This window comes from Phlebotomus argentipes, unplaced genomic scaffold (genome assembly GCF_947086385.1).
Source record: "Phlebotomus argentipes unplaced genomic scaffold, Phlebotomus argentipes genome assembly contig_2, whole genome shotgun sequence".
Taxonomy (NCBI): Eukaryota; Metazoa; Arthropoda; class Insecta; order Diptera; family Psychodidae; genus Phlebotomus; species Phlebotomus argentipes.
The window spans coordinates 6,779,102-6,797,278 of record NW_026776162.1 but is presented as its reverse complement, the minus strand read 5'-3'; the positions used below and the strand labels follow the sequence as shown (position 1 = coordinate 6,797,278).

Sequence of the window (18,177 nt, the reverse complement as noted above, 5' to 3'; positions counted from 1 at the left end):
TAGTTTACAGAAAATGCTCAAAAACAAAATTCGGACTGAATTGTGAGGTTATGAATTCGACTTAAAAAATACTTCAAGCCTGGAAATGAGTAAATATAGCGAATATTACAATATTTCCAACAAATAATGAGATAAATTTGCCTTTTTAGAGCACAAATCGTAAAAATAACTAAGAAAACAGAATTCTCCTAGACATTTTTGAGGTTATGGTTGACTTTTAAGCTGCTTCTTAACTAATCTGCAGTTTTTTCGAACGCAAATGTACAATTCTGTTAAGAAAAGAGAAAAAATCGCTCAAAATTTGTTTAAAATCAAGAAAATAACCTAAAAGAACAATCTAACCAAACATTTCCGTCTATAATATCTGCCCCTTGGCAGAGACTGTTTAAATTTCCTCTTCCCGCGCACATCTTCGATGATGAACACAAGGTGAATCGACAGAAATTTTAATAGTCTCCGATGAGAGGAGAGAATTACAAAATTGAATCAAAATTGAGGGGATAATTCCAAATGATGATCGATGAGAAACACTTCAGACAGTCTCAGAGTTTTGTGGTAAAATTACCACGGCTGGCATTAATGGGTATTTGTTGTGGAGTAATGCACACAAAAAGTCCGATGATTACAACACTTTTCGGTGGCGGCAATTGATCAAAACCAGTCTTCATGTCAGATGCAGAGCAATTATCCCATTTACCAAATTTGTCTGCTTTATTTTGTCTTCCGGGGAGACTTTTTGAGAAGTCATCATTTGCCTCTTCTGTTCAATTAAAATTCTAATTTACACGTAAAAACACACGTGTTGGCCAAATTAAGTCAATGACGTAAAAGAAGATCACAGATGGAAAAGATCAAGGCGAGTGGCAAATTACCTACGATACTATATATCAATATTTTATGTTAATATTATTTGTTATGCGTGAGATATGATTGATCATATTAGGATCGATTTATTATGTAATTCGTGGTTATGTGAGCACAGTTCACGATTCACGATGCCAAATCAATCGCTGCGATCTAGACGACGGCAATTGCTGCCAATTGAGCAGCAATTGGTATCAAATTTGATCATTGCTTCAATGATAGACAAATTGGGCACTTGATCATTGATCACTCATGAATATGTCTCCACTTCCTATGGCCGTCAATGAGATCTTCGGTCAATCGTGGGAATTGGACGCAGTTCCTTGACCGTGTCTCTCATTCAGCATGAATAAATTAATACGAAAACAGTAGAAAATGGAGTGAAAGCCGAGGAAAAGCGCATTGTGATTTGGTCCACGACACAAATTGAAATTTTTCCCAATAAACACACACAAACACGTACAAATTCACCTCCGCGTGCGCCAGCGATAAAGCCAAATCGAAAGTGGTCTTATGGAAATAATATCCAAGGCGAAAAGACATTGAGGGAATGTCACAATATACCTTACATGTCATTTATTAGCAATTTATGCGAAAAATGACGGGAGGAAAAAAAGGAGGAAAACGGCAAATGAGACACAATATTGTGCAAGATATTTGACAGCAATTATATTTACACAAATTTCTGCAATTCACCAATTTCAGCTATCTTTTATCATCTGGCGCTTCTTCGCGGATTTCATGTGGCACAAAATTAATTAGGACACAATGTTTGCTTCTCGCTTTCAAGCACTAAGGTCACCAATGAAACGACATCATCTCTTTGACACAGAAATTGTGAGATAATCGAGATAAAATGCATCGCGAGTCGTCAGTGATATTAACACGCGATTGCATTGGCTTTGAGATTTTTTTTTTCCTTTCTATGCACGCAAAACTGAGACGTTTGGTAATTACAGTGTTGGGGGAAGTATTGGGACACTTTTCTGCACAAAGTGTGTGTGTCGCAAGTGCCAAGAAATTGGCCAAGAATGCAGATAAGGTGAATTTTCTGTTTAGAATTTAATTACACCCAGAGTTTAGTCAGGTGATGAATGCCAACAATGTTGAGTTTTGGACTGTTTTGTGCTACTTTTCTCAAAGAATTCTACGGAATTTTTCGTGATAAAATAACAAAAATGATTTCAGAAGAAATTTAATCTATTTACAATTATTCCCTTTCACAATTCACATGATTCACTGTTAGTGATTTTGAAATGCAATAACCTTTTCTGCTGATTTATATTTAAAAGTAAACACACTCGGAGCGAATTGTCCCCATTTTAGCAGTGAAATTGTATGTGTGACTTCACAATCTTTATGATTCTGAAAGATGAGCAAAATATCATTAACGCCCAGAGTGGTTAGGGAAATCCCAATAGATGTTCTGGGGATTTTCAACACACAATCTCACGCGACAGGCTAATTTCTTGACTTACCTAATGAACCTCCTAAGATAGAGAGAAGATCAAAATACCGCGCATGACCCTCACCAAATTTGTTTATAACGACTACTTCAGCGACATTGAGAGACTCTCTTTTTGTCTCAAGCATGCTTCTATCTTCATTCACTTGCTAATAAAAATGACCATCAAGACGCGAAGCTTTGTTTACTGTGCCAGACTTTCCCACTTTTTACCATTTGACGCAACAATTCACCCAACAATAGGTCATAGAGATGATATTTTACACATCTATTGAGGATATCTTCTACTGGGGATTTCTTTTAACAACTCTCTGTGAGTGTTTCAGAAGAAAAAACCAGCAATAAATATGTAAAAATATGAAATAGTGCGATATCTGGCTGTCTTGCAAACCACCTTTCAGCTGGAAAAGGCTTTTATTGCACAGCCAAGGGGAAAATAATACGTCAGAAGTGGTGTACAGCTCAGAAACTTACAATATTCCTCCTTCCGAAAGCTTCTTTTACTGTAAAATTGTCCTGATTCTTAGGATTTCTTTCGATTTTTACGTAGAAACAATCATAACACGTTTTTTTTCTAGGTTATGTAACGAATCTAGGACAGATTTAATTAATAATTCACATTCTAGAGCATCAATTCTTATTCTGAAGTCCAATGAAGCATTTGCATACAATAAACGGTGTTTTTCTCAACCTTTGATGCCAAGAAACACTGAAAAATGTAGTAAGATTGAACATAACCTCAAAAATATGAATTTAGACATGAAAAATGTCGATTTTGACTCAGAATCAGCCATTTAGAGTTCATTGGTGAATTAAAAGAAATGTTTTCTTCATTTAGAAAGCTTTTTAACTGAGTTTTTGAGGGTCTTTTAGTGATAATTTTGAGGTTATGGTTGGAAAAGAGACCCGAAAAGCGGTTTCAAGTGGATTTTTACAGAAATATCGGATTGAATCTTAGAATATATGTGCAAACACTCTAAATTATGAAGTTGTGTACAGATTAGAGGGATATTATCGTCGCCTTGTGCACGACAAATCGGCCGCAATTGTGGGAATCGCCCGACGCAATAAGTGGACAAATATCAGCGAGTGATAGAACAAATAATTCCCCAAGGAGCCACGCGTGAACTGCTCATTAATCATTCCAGGTTATCACCAATAGCGCTCTGGGTGGAATTTGCACAAATAGCGAGAACGAAGAGTGTCCCTGGTGACTCAGAACGTGTCCAAGACTAATCCACTGGAGATGCTGCTCAGCTGCACAGCACTGCAGATGCTCGTGAATATTTGAGATGGCGAGTGTAGGAAAAAATGTTTTCTTTTTTGTTGCTGAAAAGCTTCTTATAACATTTCTGCCATGCTGGAAGCCGAAGTTATGCGCGAGTTTACATGTGTCTTATCAAATGCAACTTGGAGGTCACGAGAGTGTAATCAATGTTTCTCTCTTCATTCGCTTATTTATTGTCCCATCACAATATATACTTTTTACCACTATCAATCGCGTGTCTCTGACTTGCTTTCACTGTTGGTGAAGCGTTCCTGCATCTCAACACTGGCACACATGAATATTGGAGGTGATCTTGAGATGAGAGTGAAGACATTGAAAGTAAACGTGTCACACACGAGAAACTGTAATTCTTGGCGAGAAATAAGAAGAAAAACCTCCCTTTTCCCCTTCGCAGCCAAATAATTGGTTAATGAAAGTAAAATCGACAAACAACCTCTGGACTGATTGTGTAGCGTTTGACCTTAAAGGTTTGAGATCAACTTCAGTATGAGCGATTACAGACTTGCGGGTGATCCACAGCTAGCTGAGCCATCAAATGTGACTGATCCCTCGATATATCGAAGGTTCAACCGATATTTATGGACAAAAAAACGGATTTATTGCGAATTATTTCGTAGGTTTTCAAAATCATTAAATTCTTCTACGAATCTTCCATTTTCGCAATTTTATCGTAAAATTTCACGCTTTTGGATGAAATAAACAAATCCATTGACAGCTGAACACACGAAGCAAAATTGTCGCTAGTGTCGACAAAGAAGAATAACTCCTGAGTGTGTTTTGCGCCAGTTCAGCCACGAATTGACTTTTACACACTCAAAACTCATCCACAAAGGATTGATTCGAGGTTAATCCGCAAGTCTGTAATCGCTCTAAGTATTTAAGTTATTGAATGTATATGAAACACAGAATCTCTTGATCACTTTTGATTGATTCTCTTGCTTCTAATATTTGCTTTTCAGACAAGGTTTCGGGCCTTTTCCCAAAATCGTTATTACGAAACGTGATGAAAAGTGGCTTAAGTTTGGGGGGCAAAAAAAAAAGCTTCATTTACTCTGTTTTCCATGCTTTACATCACACACGTTCAGCAAAGTCTACAAACAGCTTCTGTTTTCAGTTGATTTGCTGTTTGTTGCTCATTTTGGCCGTCGAGAAACAGAGTTTGGCGGGAGAAACAGAAACTGAATGAGAGTGAATTTTCCCACTGGGTGGATTTTTTTTTTGTAAACTTCAAATGGCGCTCAATAAAGAGCTCTTCTGTGGGCTATCTCATCTTTGTTTTCTGGGGATATCACATCTCGCCGCCGCGCAACAGTGGCGAGGATGTGAAATATTAACAAATTCTGCGGCAGTGAATATCTGAGCGTTAGGCCACGGGTGCCATTATGCGGTGCGATTGCTCTAAAAATTATTCACACTTGTGCCAGTTTTCAGTGCTTGTCGCGGTCTCGCTAAATTGAATCATGAATGAATGACGATAGAGGCGAGATGAGAAAAGTATAAAAATTTCGACAAAAAAAAAGAGCGCAAAAAGACCAAAGCAAGTGACACGATGGGAATATGTAACACAGAGCGCGCGATGGTGAGGAAAAAAGGCACACAAACTTTGTACAGAGAGGAAAACTTACCAAATATCTTTTATATAACCTCTCTCGAGGTTTATCAATTGAAGTCGATTGTCGGCTGAATTGACGGCAAATCCATTGCTGCCCGTCTTTCGGCCCCTATGATTGCCTCGCGGTCAACTGCTTGGGGGCCATTTGCGCGCGGGGCTCTCGAGACGCCCTTGGCGGCCAACTGTGCGAGGGGGTGGCTCTTGAATGTGGGTGGCGACTCTTTGGAGCAACAACAAAACACACCTCAGACTACAATTAACTCTTTTTCTGACTTATTCATTCACACTCTGCAATTTTCCCCTTGTTTCATTGTTGGCTCTCCGCGTGTCTCTCTCGTCAGTAAAAATCCAATTCTTTGGTATTACTGGCACAGTTAAGTGAGCTGTGTGCTCCCTTCTCATGTGTTTCTCGTTCACGTTTGATTTACTAATCATGTGCACTCTTAAGAGATACTTTCATCAGCACTGAAGGTTACTAATTGATTAAAGTGTAGAAATAAATTGCAAACTCTCCTCCAACTGTCTTTCTTTCTCTCTCTCTCGTCTGTCTGTCGAAAATCTCTCTCAACTCATGTCTCATTAACACCCGGAGAAAACTATATTAAAAGGCGCCCGTCGATGAACAAAAAAAAATTACCGATCACATAATTTTTTCTCCTCCTTCTCAAAAAATATATATATAATATGTATGTTACAAATTTTGTGATTCGACTCTCTTTCACTTTGCGCTCAAGTGGCGAAAAAAAAACACAAAATTTAGCACACACACACTATTTTTTATTGCGCCTTTTTCTCCCCCAAAAGATTTTTTACTGTATAATATTCGTAAATTTAGGCTCTCGAGCACTCTGGAGGTGCAATTTCGGGCCGCGCAAACACTGACGGCGATGTGAGCTTGCCGATTGAGAGGCTGAGATTGCCCAATGCCGCCGAAAAAAACGGCCTGAAAGTTTGGGCGCCAAAGGCTCTGAAATTACTGGCCACTGTGTGGATTTACGGTCGCAGCGCGCGCAATTCGTCGACTGTGTGCCACCAGAGCAACTCCACGACTGGCTGGAGAGAACCGGCTCGGATTCCGTCACTGGCAGCGACTCGAGACTCTCGAGAGTCGGTGGCAAAACGGTTTTGGGGCCGTCATTCACTGCTGCGACGTTGAGGTTGAACATTTCGTGGAATGTTTCCATTCATTTCATAACACCTTTGCGAAGCTGCTCAATATTGAGCCGAAGCGAGGAGAATCGACGATTCTTTCATTTCCCTCTCTTGGACAGGATTTGGTGTTTCAGAGATGAAGATCAAGGGGAAAATAATTGTGGATTAATAAAAATTCCCCTTGCATTCCGCATTGATTAGAGTTGCGTGCAAATAAGGATAATTTAAATATTTGATTAAGAAAGAATAAATAAATTCCAAGGAGGATATATTATGGTCAGAAGTGGTGTAAAGACCAGATTTAGGAAGTGGAAATGAATATTTCTTCGCAATATTTGACTCACAGCATTTTTCTAGGTTATGTGACTGATTTGAAACGAAATAACATCCTAAAGTAGAATTTCTTGCTCCTAAATTGAAAGTATTTTCACTTTGTTAGTAGAATTTTGTATTTTAACTCAATGAAAATCAAGATTTTAGAAGCTAATGTTAAGAAAACAGTAATAGAGTTAAACATAACCTCAATTTTTCACTAAAAATTTGAAAATATTATCTAAAGTAAAGATTATGACCAAGAAAAACCACAAAATCTGGAATTTTACCTAAAGAAATCTTAAAATATTGTATGAAAACATGAATTTTTAAGTTGTCAGTTAGATTTCAGTTAGTTTTCTGTTGATTTTCAGGTAAATAAATGTAAAATTTAATACAAAATCACCGATTTTGATCTGTTTTATCGTATTATTTAAATAGTAATATTTAATTAAAGATCATTATAGATTTCTAGAATAGGTGAAAAAGTCAAATTTTTAAAATTCAAACACTAATTCGTTAAAAGCAACAAGATGACTTGAAATTGAAACTTTCAGACAACTCGCAAACCTTGTGCAGTGGTTGAGTTGGATTTCTGCTGCAAGCGCTGGCCGCCGGCGGAGCGAGGCGGGCGGCGGCCAGAGGCGACCGTCTGTGTTTCCGTCGGAGCGCGCTTTGGTCTTCGTGTCTGCAACCGGTGTTCATCGAGCGTGTGACGAAATAATGGCATAATATCAAAATATCTTACAATTAATTTGTCCGTGAGTCGCGCAGCCGAATTTCAATTGGCGTCCAGGGAGACTCGAATCGCCGCTCAAGAACGTGCCACGGAGACCAGAAAGACGTGCTCCTCGCTGGCGTCTGTCAATGCCGGCTGACCTCCAGCGCAAGCGTGGAGTACCTTGCATCATGCGCAATCGCTGCTTTACTATTTAATCGCCAGCGTGCATAATTGCCCACTTCTTGTCCGCTGCCGAAGACGGCGCAGAGCTTTGGATGGCTTGATTTTTTTCTTTTGTAGGTCAACACCAATTAGAGCGATGCAAGGGGCAGATAATATGGTCAGAAGAGGTGTACAACTCATGTGGAAGTACTTAAGAAAGTGGAAGTGTTCAAAAACATTCAGTATTCCTGTTCTAAGTGCTTCTTTTACTGCCAAATTATCCCGATTTTTTGGTTTCCTTTGATTTTTGACGTAGAAACGATAATTTACCTTTTTTAGGTTATGTAACTAGGGAAAATTTTGCTTTCTAGCACTGCAATTCTTACGCTCAAGTCGAAGATGTCGCTAGTTATTGGTAGAATAAAGTCATTTGCATGCCACAATCGTTGCAATTTTGAATTTTCAACATCAAGAAGCACTGCAAATTGCGATAAAGTCAAACATAACCTCAAAAGCGATCAATTAAACTTGAAAAATGTTGATTTAGAAACCTGTCTGGAGGATTTTTGAGTTCATTGGCATATCATAACGGATGATTTCCTGATCTAGGAAGCTTTTAAACGCAGTCTCTGAAGATCTTTTAGTGATATTTTGAGGTTATGGTTGGAAAATATACCCGAAAAGGCGTTTTTTAGTGAATTCTTGCAAGAATATCTTCTTACAAAAGTAAATTCAGACATTTGGAAGTGCTAGGAAGTGGTGTACAGACTTCAGTCATATCATCTTCCCCTTGGAGCGATGTACTCGACCAGAATCGACGCACAAACAACCGCCAATTATAGATAAAAAGTTTGACGCCATTTTCGACTATGAGAATTCATGAATTTCATGAAAATTAGGAGGGTTAGAAGTCAAGAGATCGAGAGACAAAGGAAAAGCTCTACGTGACGCTGAAAGTCTTTTGCACGGCGACGAAATGAAAACAATTGAGGTGAGATTTTTTAAATACCGTTCTTCTTGATATTTGTATTTACATCTCTTACAACTAGTTATTATTCACTTCAAAGTTCTTCATTTTTTTTTCTTTATTATAAATATTTTTTTCATTCTTTCTCATTGTCATCTTTTTTTTCTAATAAACACGTTTTATGTCCAGAGACATAAAATAAATTAGATTATTTATTTCTTCATTTATATAAAAATATTTCAACAAGAAATTGAGAAAATCAGGGGAGAAATAATTCTCAACAAACCTAATTAATATATATGCAAAAATTCTCATACTAAATGACCTTTTTTTTCTTCTTCTTCTCAAATATATTCTGTGTTTCACTTCAATAATAATGTTCTTTGTTTATTTATTTGACTATAATTTCTCTATTTAGTGTGTTTTTTTATTGGTATGCTTTTTTTTAATATAATTCAGAATTTCTGCTCTTTATTAACTTGCATTGGTTTATTTTTCGTCACTTTATCCTTAATTTTGTCTGTTTATAGTTAATGGTATTTAACGTTTCGTATATTGACGTGTGAACTCAGTGAAAGAACGACGTTAACAGGAAATTACAATATTGCATATTTCACTTTCCATGCTTGTGTTCTTCGCGAACTCCTTCCGAAATATAATAGGTCATCAGCTCTTCTTCCATGGATTATTCAATAGATTTTTTTTTAAATGTACGAAAGAAGATTTCCTCAGCTTTCATGGTAATAATTGTTGATATTAAATGTCAGTAATTCTACATAACTTTATGCTCTGTCATTTTCTCCTTTTTCCTCTTCTTTTTTTTATAATTGTTATACAATGTTAATTTTCGTTTTTTTTTTTAATTTATCAATTGCTTTGCCCTTTAGTATTTTTCCATTACAATATATGAATGAATTTATACCTTCGCCACGCTTTTTTCTCTTTGGGATTTACACACTTTTTCAATCTTCCTCCACAAATATATTTGTTTTTTCTTTTATAAATTACCCGAAAAAATTGCACATTTTCTACGTTATGGAAAGAAATTTTTTTTTGTGAAATGAAAAATTCCAACAATCAACAAGGGTTTTTGTGAAGTTAGAAAAAGTTTTCTCACTCAATTTTTCCTTTAAGTATAGTTTTTTTCATTTTGGGAGATTAATTATTCGTTCTCAACGAGTATTTTTTTACCTATTTAATTTTTTAAAACATTTTTCTTTATTCCTGTGCGTTAAATATTCTTTTTCTTCTTTTATTTGTTCACTAATAAATGGTTTGACCGTCCAAAATTGCGAAATAGTTGCTGTTTTTCCTCTTCTGCGCCCACAATTTGGCGAAAAACACACACAATAAATATAATTCATAATGCTTTTCCTTTTCCTCCTTAGAGTTTCATTGTGTTAAGTTATGGATTTTTGTTTCTTTTTTTTCTAATGGTTTAGAGTATATAGAGTGCACTATAATGTGAAGATATCTAAATAATTCTTCCAGCAATTTTTCCACGGGCTTTTTTTTCATGTAAAGTGCTTTGCTTGTTTCAATTTGAACTTCAATAATTCGTTTTTATTGTTTGTTTTTTTTCTGTATTTTCGCATCTTTCTTTGTATCGAATAACATATGTTTTTTTTCAGCAAAGTTGAAACCACAATTTGTTATAATGTATGACATTTTAAGTAGAATTACTTCATCCGCTATTAATGATTTTAACTTCTTCATCTTCAAGTATATTTTACCTAATTATAAATTCTTTAATTTGTGTGATGGTTTTTCCTTTCTTTCTCGTGATTAAATGATTTTTCCTATTACGCTGTATTTTTTTTTCTTAATCTTCAGAGAGGAACGAAAAGTAATTTAATGGAAGAACGTAAGACTAAAAAAAATCCTTGCATTTCTCATTAATGGTGTTATTCTTATGTTCTTAAATTCTTGTAATTGGCTTCTTACCATCATTCTTACTTTATATATTCTTCTTGTAAATTTCTTCCTCAACTACTGCTCAGTTTATATAAGGGAGAATGCCATGATATAAATACTTTGACACTCTGGTTTTTTTTCTTGTGTTAATCATTTTCATATAATCGTAAACTTCTTGTCTTGTCTTCAATTAAAATCGGGTCAAAATTGATCCAATTTGTCCTCTGTTTGCTGAGGAGATTCGCCTAAATTTTGTTGTTTAATCAATGACAAGAGTTAAATAATTTAAATATTCTAATATTTTTTGTTTTACGCATAACAAGAAATATTTTCTTTCATTTTTTTTTGGTGTGAAATGAAAAAGTCTCCACGCAAAAAGTCTCACGCTTAATTAATAGTTTAAAAATGTTTTTTTTTTGGGTCTTTTAAATATGCTAAATATTCAAATGCAATATTTATATCGAATATTTTCTTCCTTCCTTTTTCAATGGAACTTCCTATGCTTTATTTCTTCCTTTCTTTTGCTTATCTCTGTTTTTTTTTTACTTAAATGTATAATTAGTACTCTTCATTTAAAATATATTTTTAACAGTTCATCGATTTTTTTTTTCTTCTTTATTATCTTAATCTTTATTATTACATTTTTTTTTATTTAAAATTTATGTTAACATTTCATTTTACTGGAATATCGCACTAACTACGTTCTTATTATTTTTTTTCTTGTTTTCCCATTTTCTCAAATCTTGACTTGTTTCCTTCTCACTGTGTTTTTTTTCTTCTTCTCTCGCTTTAATTCTTGACCATAACAAAAAGTGACACTCAACATTGTTAATTTCTTCGCTATTCTCGGGCTTTTTCTCCTTTTTATTCGTCAAATTAATATTGGGCATCAATTTCTCTGTTGCATTTTTATTACTTTATCACTTTTACGTATAATACTGCGATATTCGATCAGGTTAAATTTTGCAGATGGTTTCTGTGTTGTTTTATTTAGTTTACTTGGCTTTCTTTCATTCACTTCTTTCCATTGCGTCCTTTTTCTTCACCACTTTAATAATGCTTCATTGTAAACTTATGAGTGAAATATAGTTTCTTGTGTTCTTATTCAATTTCCACACTCTTCATCTAATTTTTTTTCTTCCTCATTTTTATCGAGATAAATATTATCAAGTAAATTTTTTTGTGAATTAAATAGAAAAAGAGTTGAAGCAAAAATTCAAAATGTTCATTTTTTTTTTTACTTTTTCACAATAAAACATTATGTTTTCTTTTTGTTTTTTCTTTTTAATTATTCTTAAATACAAGATAAAGCATATTCCTTTGTATAACTTTCTTCCACTCTTTAAATTCTATGTTTCACTTCTATTTATTGTCACTTTGTGGGTGACAAGAATAGTTACTTTAGAACAATTTTCTCTTTTCTTTTTTTCTTCTTTCTTTTACTCAATATAGAACATTTTAAATGTAATGTATAGTGTGTTGTGTTCTTTCTTTCTTAGTGGGTTTTTCTCTACAGTTTATTCACTATCATTTACATAACCTTCTTTTTGTCTACAATAAATGCAATTCATAAAAATATATTTGATTTATTAAAATATTCCCTAACAGTGTACAAGAAAAATAATAGGGACAAAAGTGTTAAAAATTAAATAATAAACTAGACAACAAAGATTGACTGAAAGATCTGTCAAATGTTTTAGGAATAAAATATTGTGATAAATTGTTTTAAAGAGTTCAAAAACACTCTCGAAATGGCAAGCAAATAAGAGAGAAAAAAATCCATGAGAAAATTCACAATTTCCCCACAGAATTCACGCTTTTCTTTCCTTCTTATTGCAAATTAACTCAAATAACTCAGTGAAAAAGAACTTCAACGGGTGAATCGAGAAGTACAAAAAGTCAAAATCGTCATTTGCCGAATTTGATAATAATTATTATTATTTAAATAAATTTTACTAGTATTTATTGTAAATTTTGACAGAAATATGGCAAAATTAATAGAAAGACTTAAAATATTGCTTTCCAAAGTCAATTTTTAATAGTCTTTGGGTACATTTTATTCAAAAAACGTTCTAAAAATCAACTTTTTATACTGAAAAAGTGGGTGAAAAAGTGGGAGACTTTAAGGGTAATTCTGATAATTTATAATTACTTTTCAAAGAGGCTTTTTATACGTTTCACTACAGTTTGAGACAATTTTCTTAAAAAAAAAATCTACGACATAAACAATGAATAGTCGACTTTTCAAAGTTTACATTGAATTGCCTTTTCACAGTTTTCGATTCACCCGTCGACTTGCAAATTGACAAAAATCCCACTGAATAGAGATTTGGGAAGAGCGAACTAATTGGGTTGGGATAAAATTTTGATTTTTAATACCTTTAGTGACCTGTTCGCAATGCCCTCAAATCTGTCGACTGAATATCGGTGTGTTCACTTGAGGTCAAACTCGTCGAGTCCGCAGTCGCACTCGTCGCATCCCTCGAGGCATTCAGGACACTCAAGTTCGCTGTCTTGTCAATAGAGCCAACCAACTGGAATCCACTGGGCAGTGGAATGTACCTTATCGATGGCATTCTCCAGTGCCGCTATTGTATCTCCAATATCATTGTTAACTATAGTTAAATCAAAGAAGTGCCCATACGCTTGACGCAGCATATCAGATTCTTTAGCTAGGCGCTCCAGGCTGCCGTCGTACTGTTTCCGTGATAAATCAGGGTCGCCGAGGGGGCGTGAAAGGAAGAAGAGAATTAGCACATTAGTGTCCATTCGAGGGGGCTCGTCACTGTCATACATCAGCTATGTTTTGTAGCGATGGTGCCGCAATGAAGACCACATAGGGTGTAAATTCAGCTGTGCGTAGAATTTTCAGTGCCTGAGGCTCAACATCCAAAATAGCCATTTTCCCTTCAGCATGAATACGACGAATTGTCTCCAGCTTTGTCCCATACATTGCATCCTCATGTGTGCCATACTCCAAATACTCATTCGCAGCGATATCCTGCATCATTTCGTCATGGGACACAAAATAATAGCTTCGGCCATTCTCCTCATCCGGCCGCGGTGGCCTCGTTGTATCTGTTTTTCGCCGCAGAGAAGAAGCCCCAGCGAAAGGGGTAGAAAGTGGAGAAAGAGTGAGAATTAGAGAAGAGGTGAAATCACAGAATTTTGCAATTAACCCAGTAAAAGCCCAGCTCTATTGAATTCACTCTATCGTCAGTCAGTAAGTTCACTGTTCGTGCTTTTTTTTTATCGCCCTTCCCTCGAGAACAGCAGTCCAATGGGAGGCTTTTCTGCAGCTTTTTGCAAAGCTAAATGCAGAAAATGTGTAGCACTTTTCTACATATACAAACCACTCTTGGGCATTTTATGATCGATATTTTCAACACTCGAGAGATTTCACGAAAGGCCTTTTGAACTCCTTTTGCATGCTCGTTTGCATTTTCTGTTGCATCAATTGAAACATTGGAGTGAAAATTAGTCAAAGCACTTCCTGCAGTTCAATCGCTCATCATCAACCAAAGGGAAAGTCACAAGGCGATTAAATATTTTATTATTGATTCATACTTTGTATTGGGGAAAATCAAATAATCAAAATTTAAATATTTTCAGGCAAAATATTTAATTAAAATACATTATATTGAAAAATTTTCAGGATATTTCATTAAAATTTTAATATTCGATTATTTTCTGCACATATCGTCGCCAGAGGGCAGCAAAATTAGCGTGAGGGACGCTAAAAATATCGCATTTTGTGCATAATTTTCTCTCTCTTCTCACGCATTTTCACACTTTGTGATTTCCTGGCGTAATCCTGGCCAGAAAAAAGGATACTTAAACACGAGAGTGAAATTTTCGCGTTATTGAATAATCATAAAATAATTGGTCTCAAATCGCAAGTGACTTTCCCCTTGTCAACAATACAAATTGTGCGATTAAAAATATTTATCTACCTTTAAAATAGGAAATTTTTGTTGTTTTAACTCAAAAAGGAGCTGAAATTTGCAACTATAGGGAAGAAAATTGATCAAAAAGTTCTTAAAATGGACATTTTTGAGGTTATGTTTAAACCTAGCATAGTTAGTAATTTAATTTTCATTTCAAAACGATACTTTCTCTATTTTAAGCTTAAAAATTACTGCTTTTCGAGGTTATTTGCCCACATAATTTCGCCTTATTCAGTCGCAAAGCCTATAAAAATATTTAATCTGGTTTTTCTTACCAAGATTATACAGAAAAATTCATAGAAATCTACTGATTTGGTGGAAAATTTGGTTTTCAAAAAAGGAAATATGTAAATACTTTACAATTTCTATTTCTTTGGATTTATTCATTAATTTATGCAAATAAACTGTTAATATCTTCCAATAAGGCGACGGTAAATTAATAAAAAAAAAAAACTTTCTGTCATCTTCTTCTCTTACACTTTGAGTTTCAGTCTTGAATAATTAAGACATTGCCAAGGACTTAATATATTGTTTCTCCGTCAGTCGCATGAATTGCAAGTTTTAACTTTGCGCCCAAAAGTTGCCCGGCAAAAGTCTGGCCAAACTTTCCACCCCCTTAATTATAATTAGCGTGGCGAGCATACTTTGGCACTTACGTGGTATAGGATACGCGTACTTGTCTGGATATTTTGCTATAAGTGTATTTTTGATATGACGACGTCCAACACCATGAGCGCCTAGGAGCACCAACGTTTTCCTCTGAAATGCGGGATCGCCAACTGCAGAGTGCAAGAAAAGGAGGGTAAATGAGTGGAATATTGATGGGGTTTTTGTGTGTAGAAACTTACGGGGTACTTTAACCACTTCTTCGTATGTGACCAAATCTAATTGATCGAACACAGCGTTGTGTTTTGCAAGATATTTGTCTCTGCACTGCTTCTTCTTCCGACCAAATATTGAGCAATTAACTGCAAGAGACAAGAGGACAAAAAGACCAAAATTCATTGCACTGCATCTGCATTTCCCATCTGCACGCCTTTTGTGAGTTTATATGTTTGTTTTAACAAATTTAGCAGAGGTGAAGTGAATATTTTTCTTTATACATTCTCAGCATGAGCAAAAATTGTCAAAAAACAGCACAAATCAGCAAGCATGAAAGCTACAAACTATCATTCTTGAAGAAGACGAAAAAAATGGGAGTGAAAACTCTTCCAAGATGCTTTAGAATAAAACAATATAATATATTCTTGATGTGTGAGAATTGTTGCGATTTTTCTTCACCCATCAGCGAGGATGACCTATTAAATTCACAACTCAATAATCCATTGTTTCCTTCAGTGTGAGGGCTTTTTTGCCCATTTGTCAGAGTGGTTTTCTCGCTGTGGAAAATGTATTCGCTTCTCAACCATGAACTGTGCGTCAAGATGAGGTTAATCGGATAAAGAAGGGAAGTGTTACTGAGCGAATGCATAATAAGACGGGATGAGGCAATTTAATCCAAAAACAGACCCTTAGAAATTCCATACATAATGTACAGAAATATACAGAAATAGATAAGAATGGTTTTGAAGCATGAATTTAATGTGTTTAAAGTACACAAATTTGTAGGGAAAATGTGTAATCAATAAAATTAAATAACATCCATCGAAGCAGGCGTTTAATTAATACAATTTACAACACAGAGAATTTGAAGAAAATGGGAGGAAAAGAATTTTCAATTACAACGAGAGATGCAAGATGGAAATTGCGGAAACTATTCAAGAATTCACATGCAAAACAACTTCTCACGATTAGCAAAGAGATGCAGGAATGAAATGAAGGAAATTCTTCTCGAGTAATTGTCAAACTTGTCAAATTAAGTCGCCAATCGATGGTTTTCTGTGTTACTTTCGCAAGTATTTTCAAAAGTATCTCTTTTTTGACAAGTGAATTTTGTGAGTGGAGCAGAAAGAAAAAGAAAAAAAAGAAGGAGGAAAACAACTCGGGGAGTAAAAGTACTTGAGAGAATAAAAATCATTCTATACAATTATATAATAAAAAGAGAGAGAGAGAATTTTCGATTTGTAAAAAGTATAAACTTCGATATCGACACGCTTTTCATTGTCCAAAGTATGACAACCAAGGAAAAAGTCATTGATAAAATTTGAGATCATTACAAAAGGCCTTCGTGTTATACCTGTCGATCCATCACATCCTTCGGCATGTGCTGAACACCCAGGACCAGATTCTCCTGATTAGTCATTGTTTTCATCCGCCACACAACACACAAAACGGTAAAGAAACACATGTCAACACTTATAAGGAAATCATAAATTAATCAAAAAGGCAACATCACAAATTATAGGAGAAATTCTCTATAAAATCCTTTCATTCAATTGTCAGGCTTTTGCATCCTTCTGCCGTTGAGTTGTTCATTAATTCTCCACAATTTCATATCCACTTTCAGCCCCGCAAGGAAGCATTTGCAGAATATTTGCCAGATTGATGGGAAAATGTGGTTTTCAACGTATATATTGTAACATGTCTGAAAAACTCTCTCAACCACACTCAACATGTCTTAAAGTCCTGCCAAACCGAATTCTCTCTGTGTAATATTTCCCTATACAATCCGGTGTGTAATTGAGAAGTTATTGGAGTGTCAAATGCAAGGAACATCAAAGGCAATTCTATATATATGGTGAAATATACAGTCGAATTTCATACAGAAATTATTCGGAAGCGCAGCGGTTTTCGTGGTTTTCACAATATTACACCTGCAAATGGAGAAATTTCTCGCTCATCCCGCATCAAATGAGTGAATATTGATTAAAAGAGTCACCAATTCCAATTGGAAAGTACATCGAATGCCAGTGCCAACGAGACATTATCGACGGGTTAACAGAAAACTAAATGGAAAGTCAAAATCGTCATTTTCAAGAGAGAAAATTGAAAATTTAGTGTTAATATTGCGCCGAAACTTGCCAAATTTATCTCAAAATCCCTAAAATACCGCCTAAAAATTGTATTCTGAATTTTTCACTTGATTTTATTGAAATTTGTTAACAGATTAAGTGAAAATATTAGTTTCCACAGCTGATTTTTAATCATTTTCCAGCACATTTTATCGAAATAACTTCTAAATGATCAAATTTCTTAACAGTTTTTAAGTGGAAAAGAATGAACAAATATGAAAAAATCATATTTATTTAAAATCGAAGAATATTTTAGGAAATCTCTATGGTTTGGAACAATTTTCTTTGAAAAAAAAGGACGTCGTTTACTATAAAAAGACATAAATTTATTTCCAGTCGTATTTTTAGATAAGTAATTTTTTTTCAGTTGTAGAACAAATCAAAAGCTTTCCAAAAATACAGAAAACGTAAACTATGAAAAATCGACTTTTCATAGTTTTCGATTAACCCGTCAAATTGGAAAGTGCATCAAATGCCATGATTTTCCACGTATTTCCAGTGCCAAGAGACATTATGGAGAACCACACGAAATAAATTTCACCATTTTCACTGTAATTTAATTATAAAACTATAATTGAAGTGCTGCAAATATTTAGAAAATTAATTTCTGAAAACATACAGATTGTCGAGGACTCTTTTTTGCCTTTCGCTTGGCTTTTGGGGTGAAATAAAAACCATTGCAATAAATTTTCCGATATAAAATTTAATTAATTAATCGTCCTCCATTTTGCCAAATAGAATCACAAAATATTTTCAAGCGAATTAATTATTTTATGCAATGCAGAGAATGTTGATAAATTTCACTCCTAAATATTCACACAT

At 34.8% G+C, this 18,177-nt stretch overlaps 1 protein-coding gene across 10 annotated transcripts in view; it reads right to left on the bottom strand.

The window, feature by feature from the left end:
• Positions 1–9,527: 9,527 nt before the first annotated feature.
• Positions 9,528–18,177, bottom strand: part of LOC132265039 (peripheral plasma membrane protein CASK) — a 224,956-nt gene continuing 216,306 nt past the window's right edge. For 7 of the 10 annotated variants that reach the window (XM_059765456.1, XM_059765458.1, XM_059765461.1 and 4 more), the window contains 5 exons: positions 16,581–16,634; positions 15,253–15,372; positions 15,061–15,183; positions 13,252–13,535; positions 9,528–13,154 (listed from right to left, as the gene is read on the bottom strand). In XM_059765456.1, the coding sequence (XP_059621439.1) occupies positions 12,975–13,154; positions 13,252–13,535; positions 15,061–15,183; positions 15,253–15,372; positions 16,581–16,634 (761 nt within the window). In that variant the 3' untranslated portion in view covers positions 9,528–12,974. The remainder of the gene's footprint in view (positions 13,155–13,251; positions 13,536–15,060; positions 15,184–15,252; positions 15,373–16,580; positions 16,635–18,177) is intronic. The other 3 variants (XM_059765463.1, XM_059765465.1, XM_059765459.1) reach the window with 2 other exon arrangements.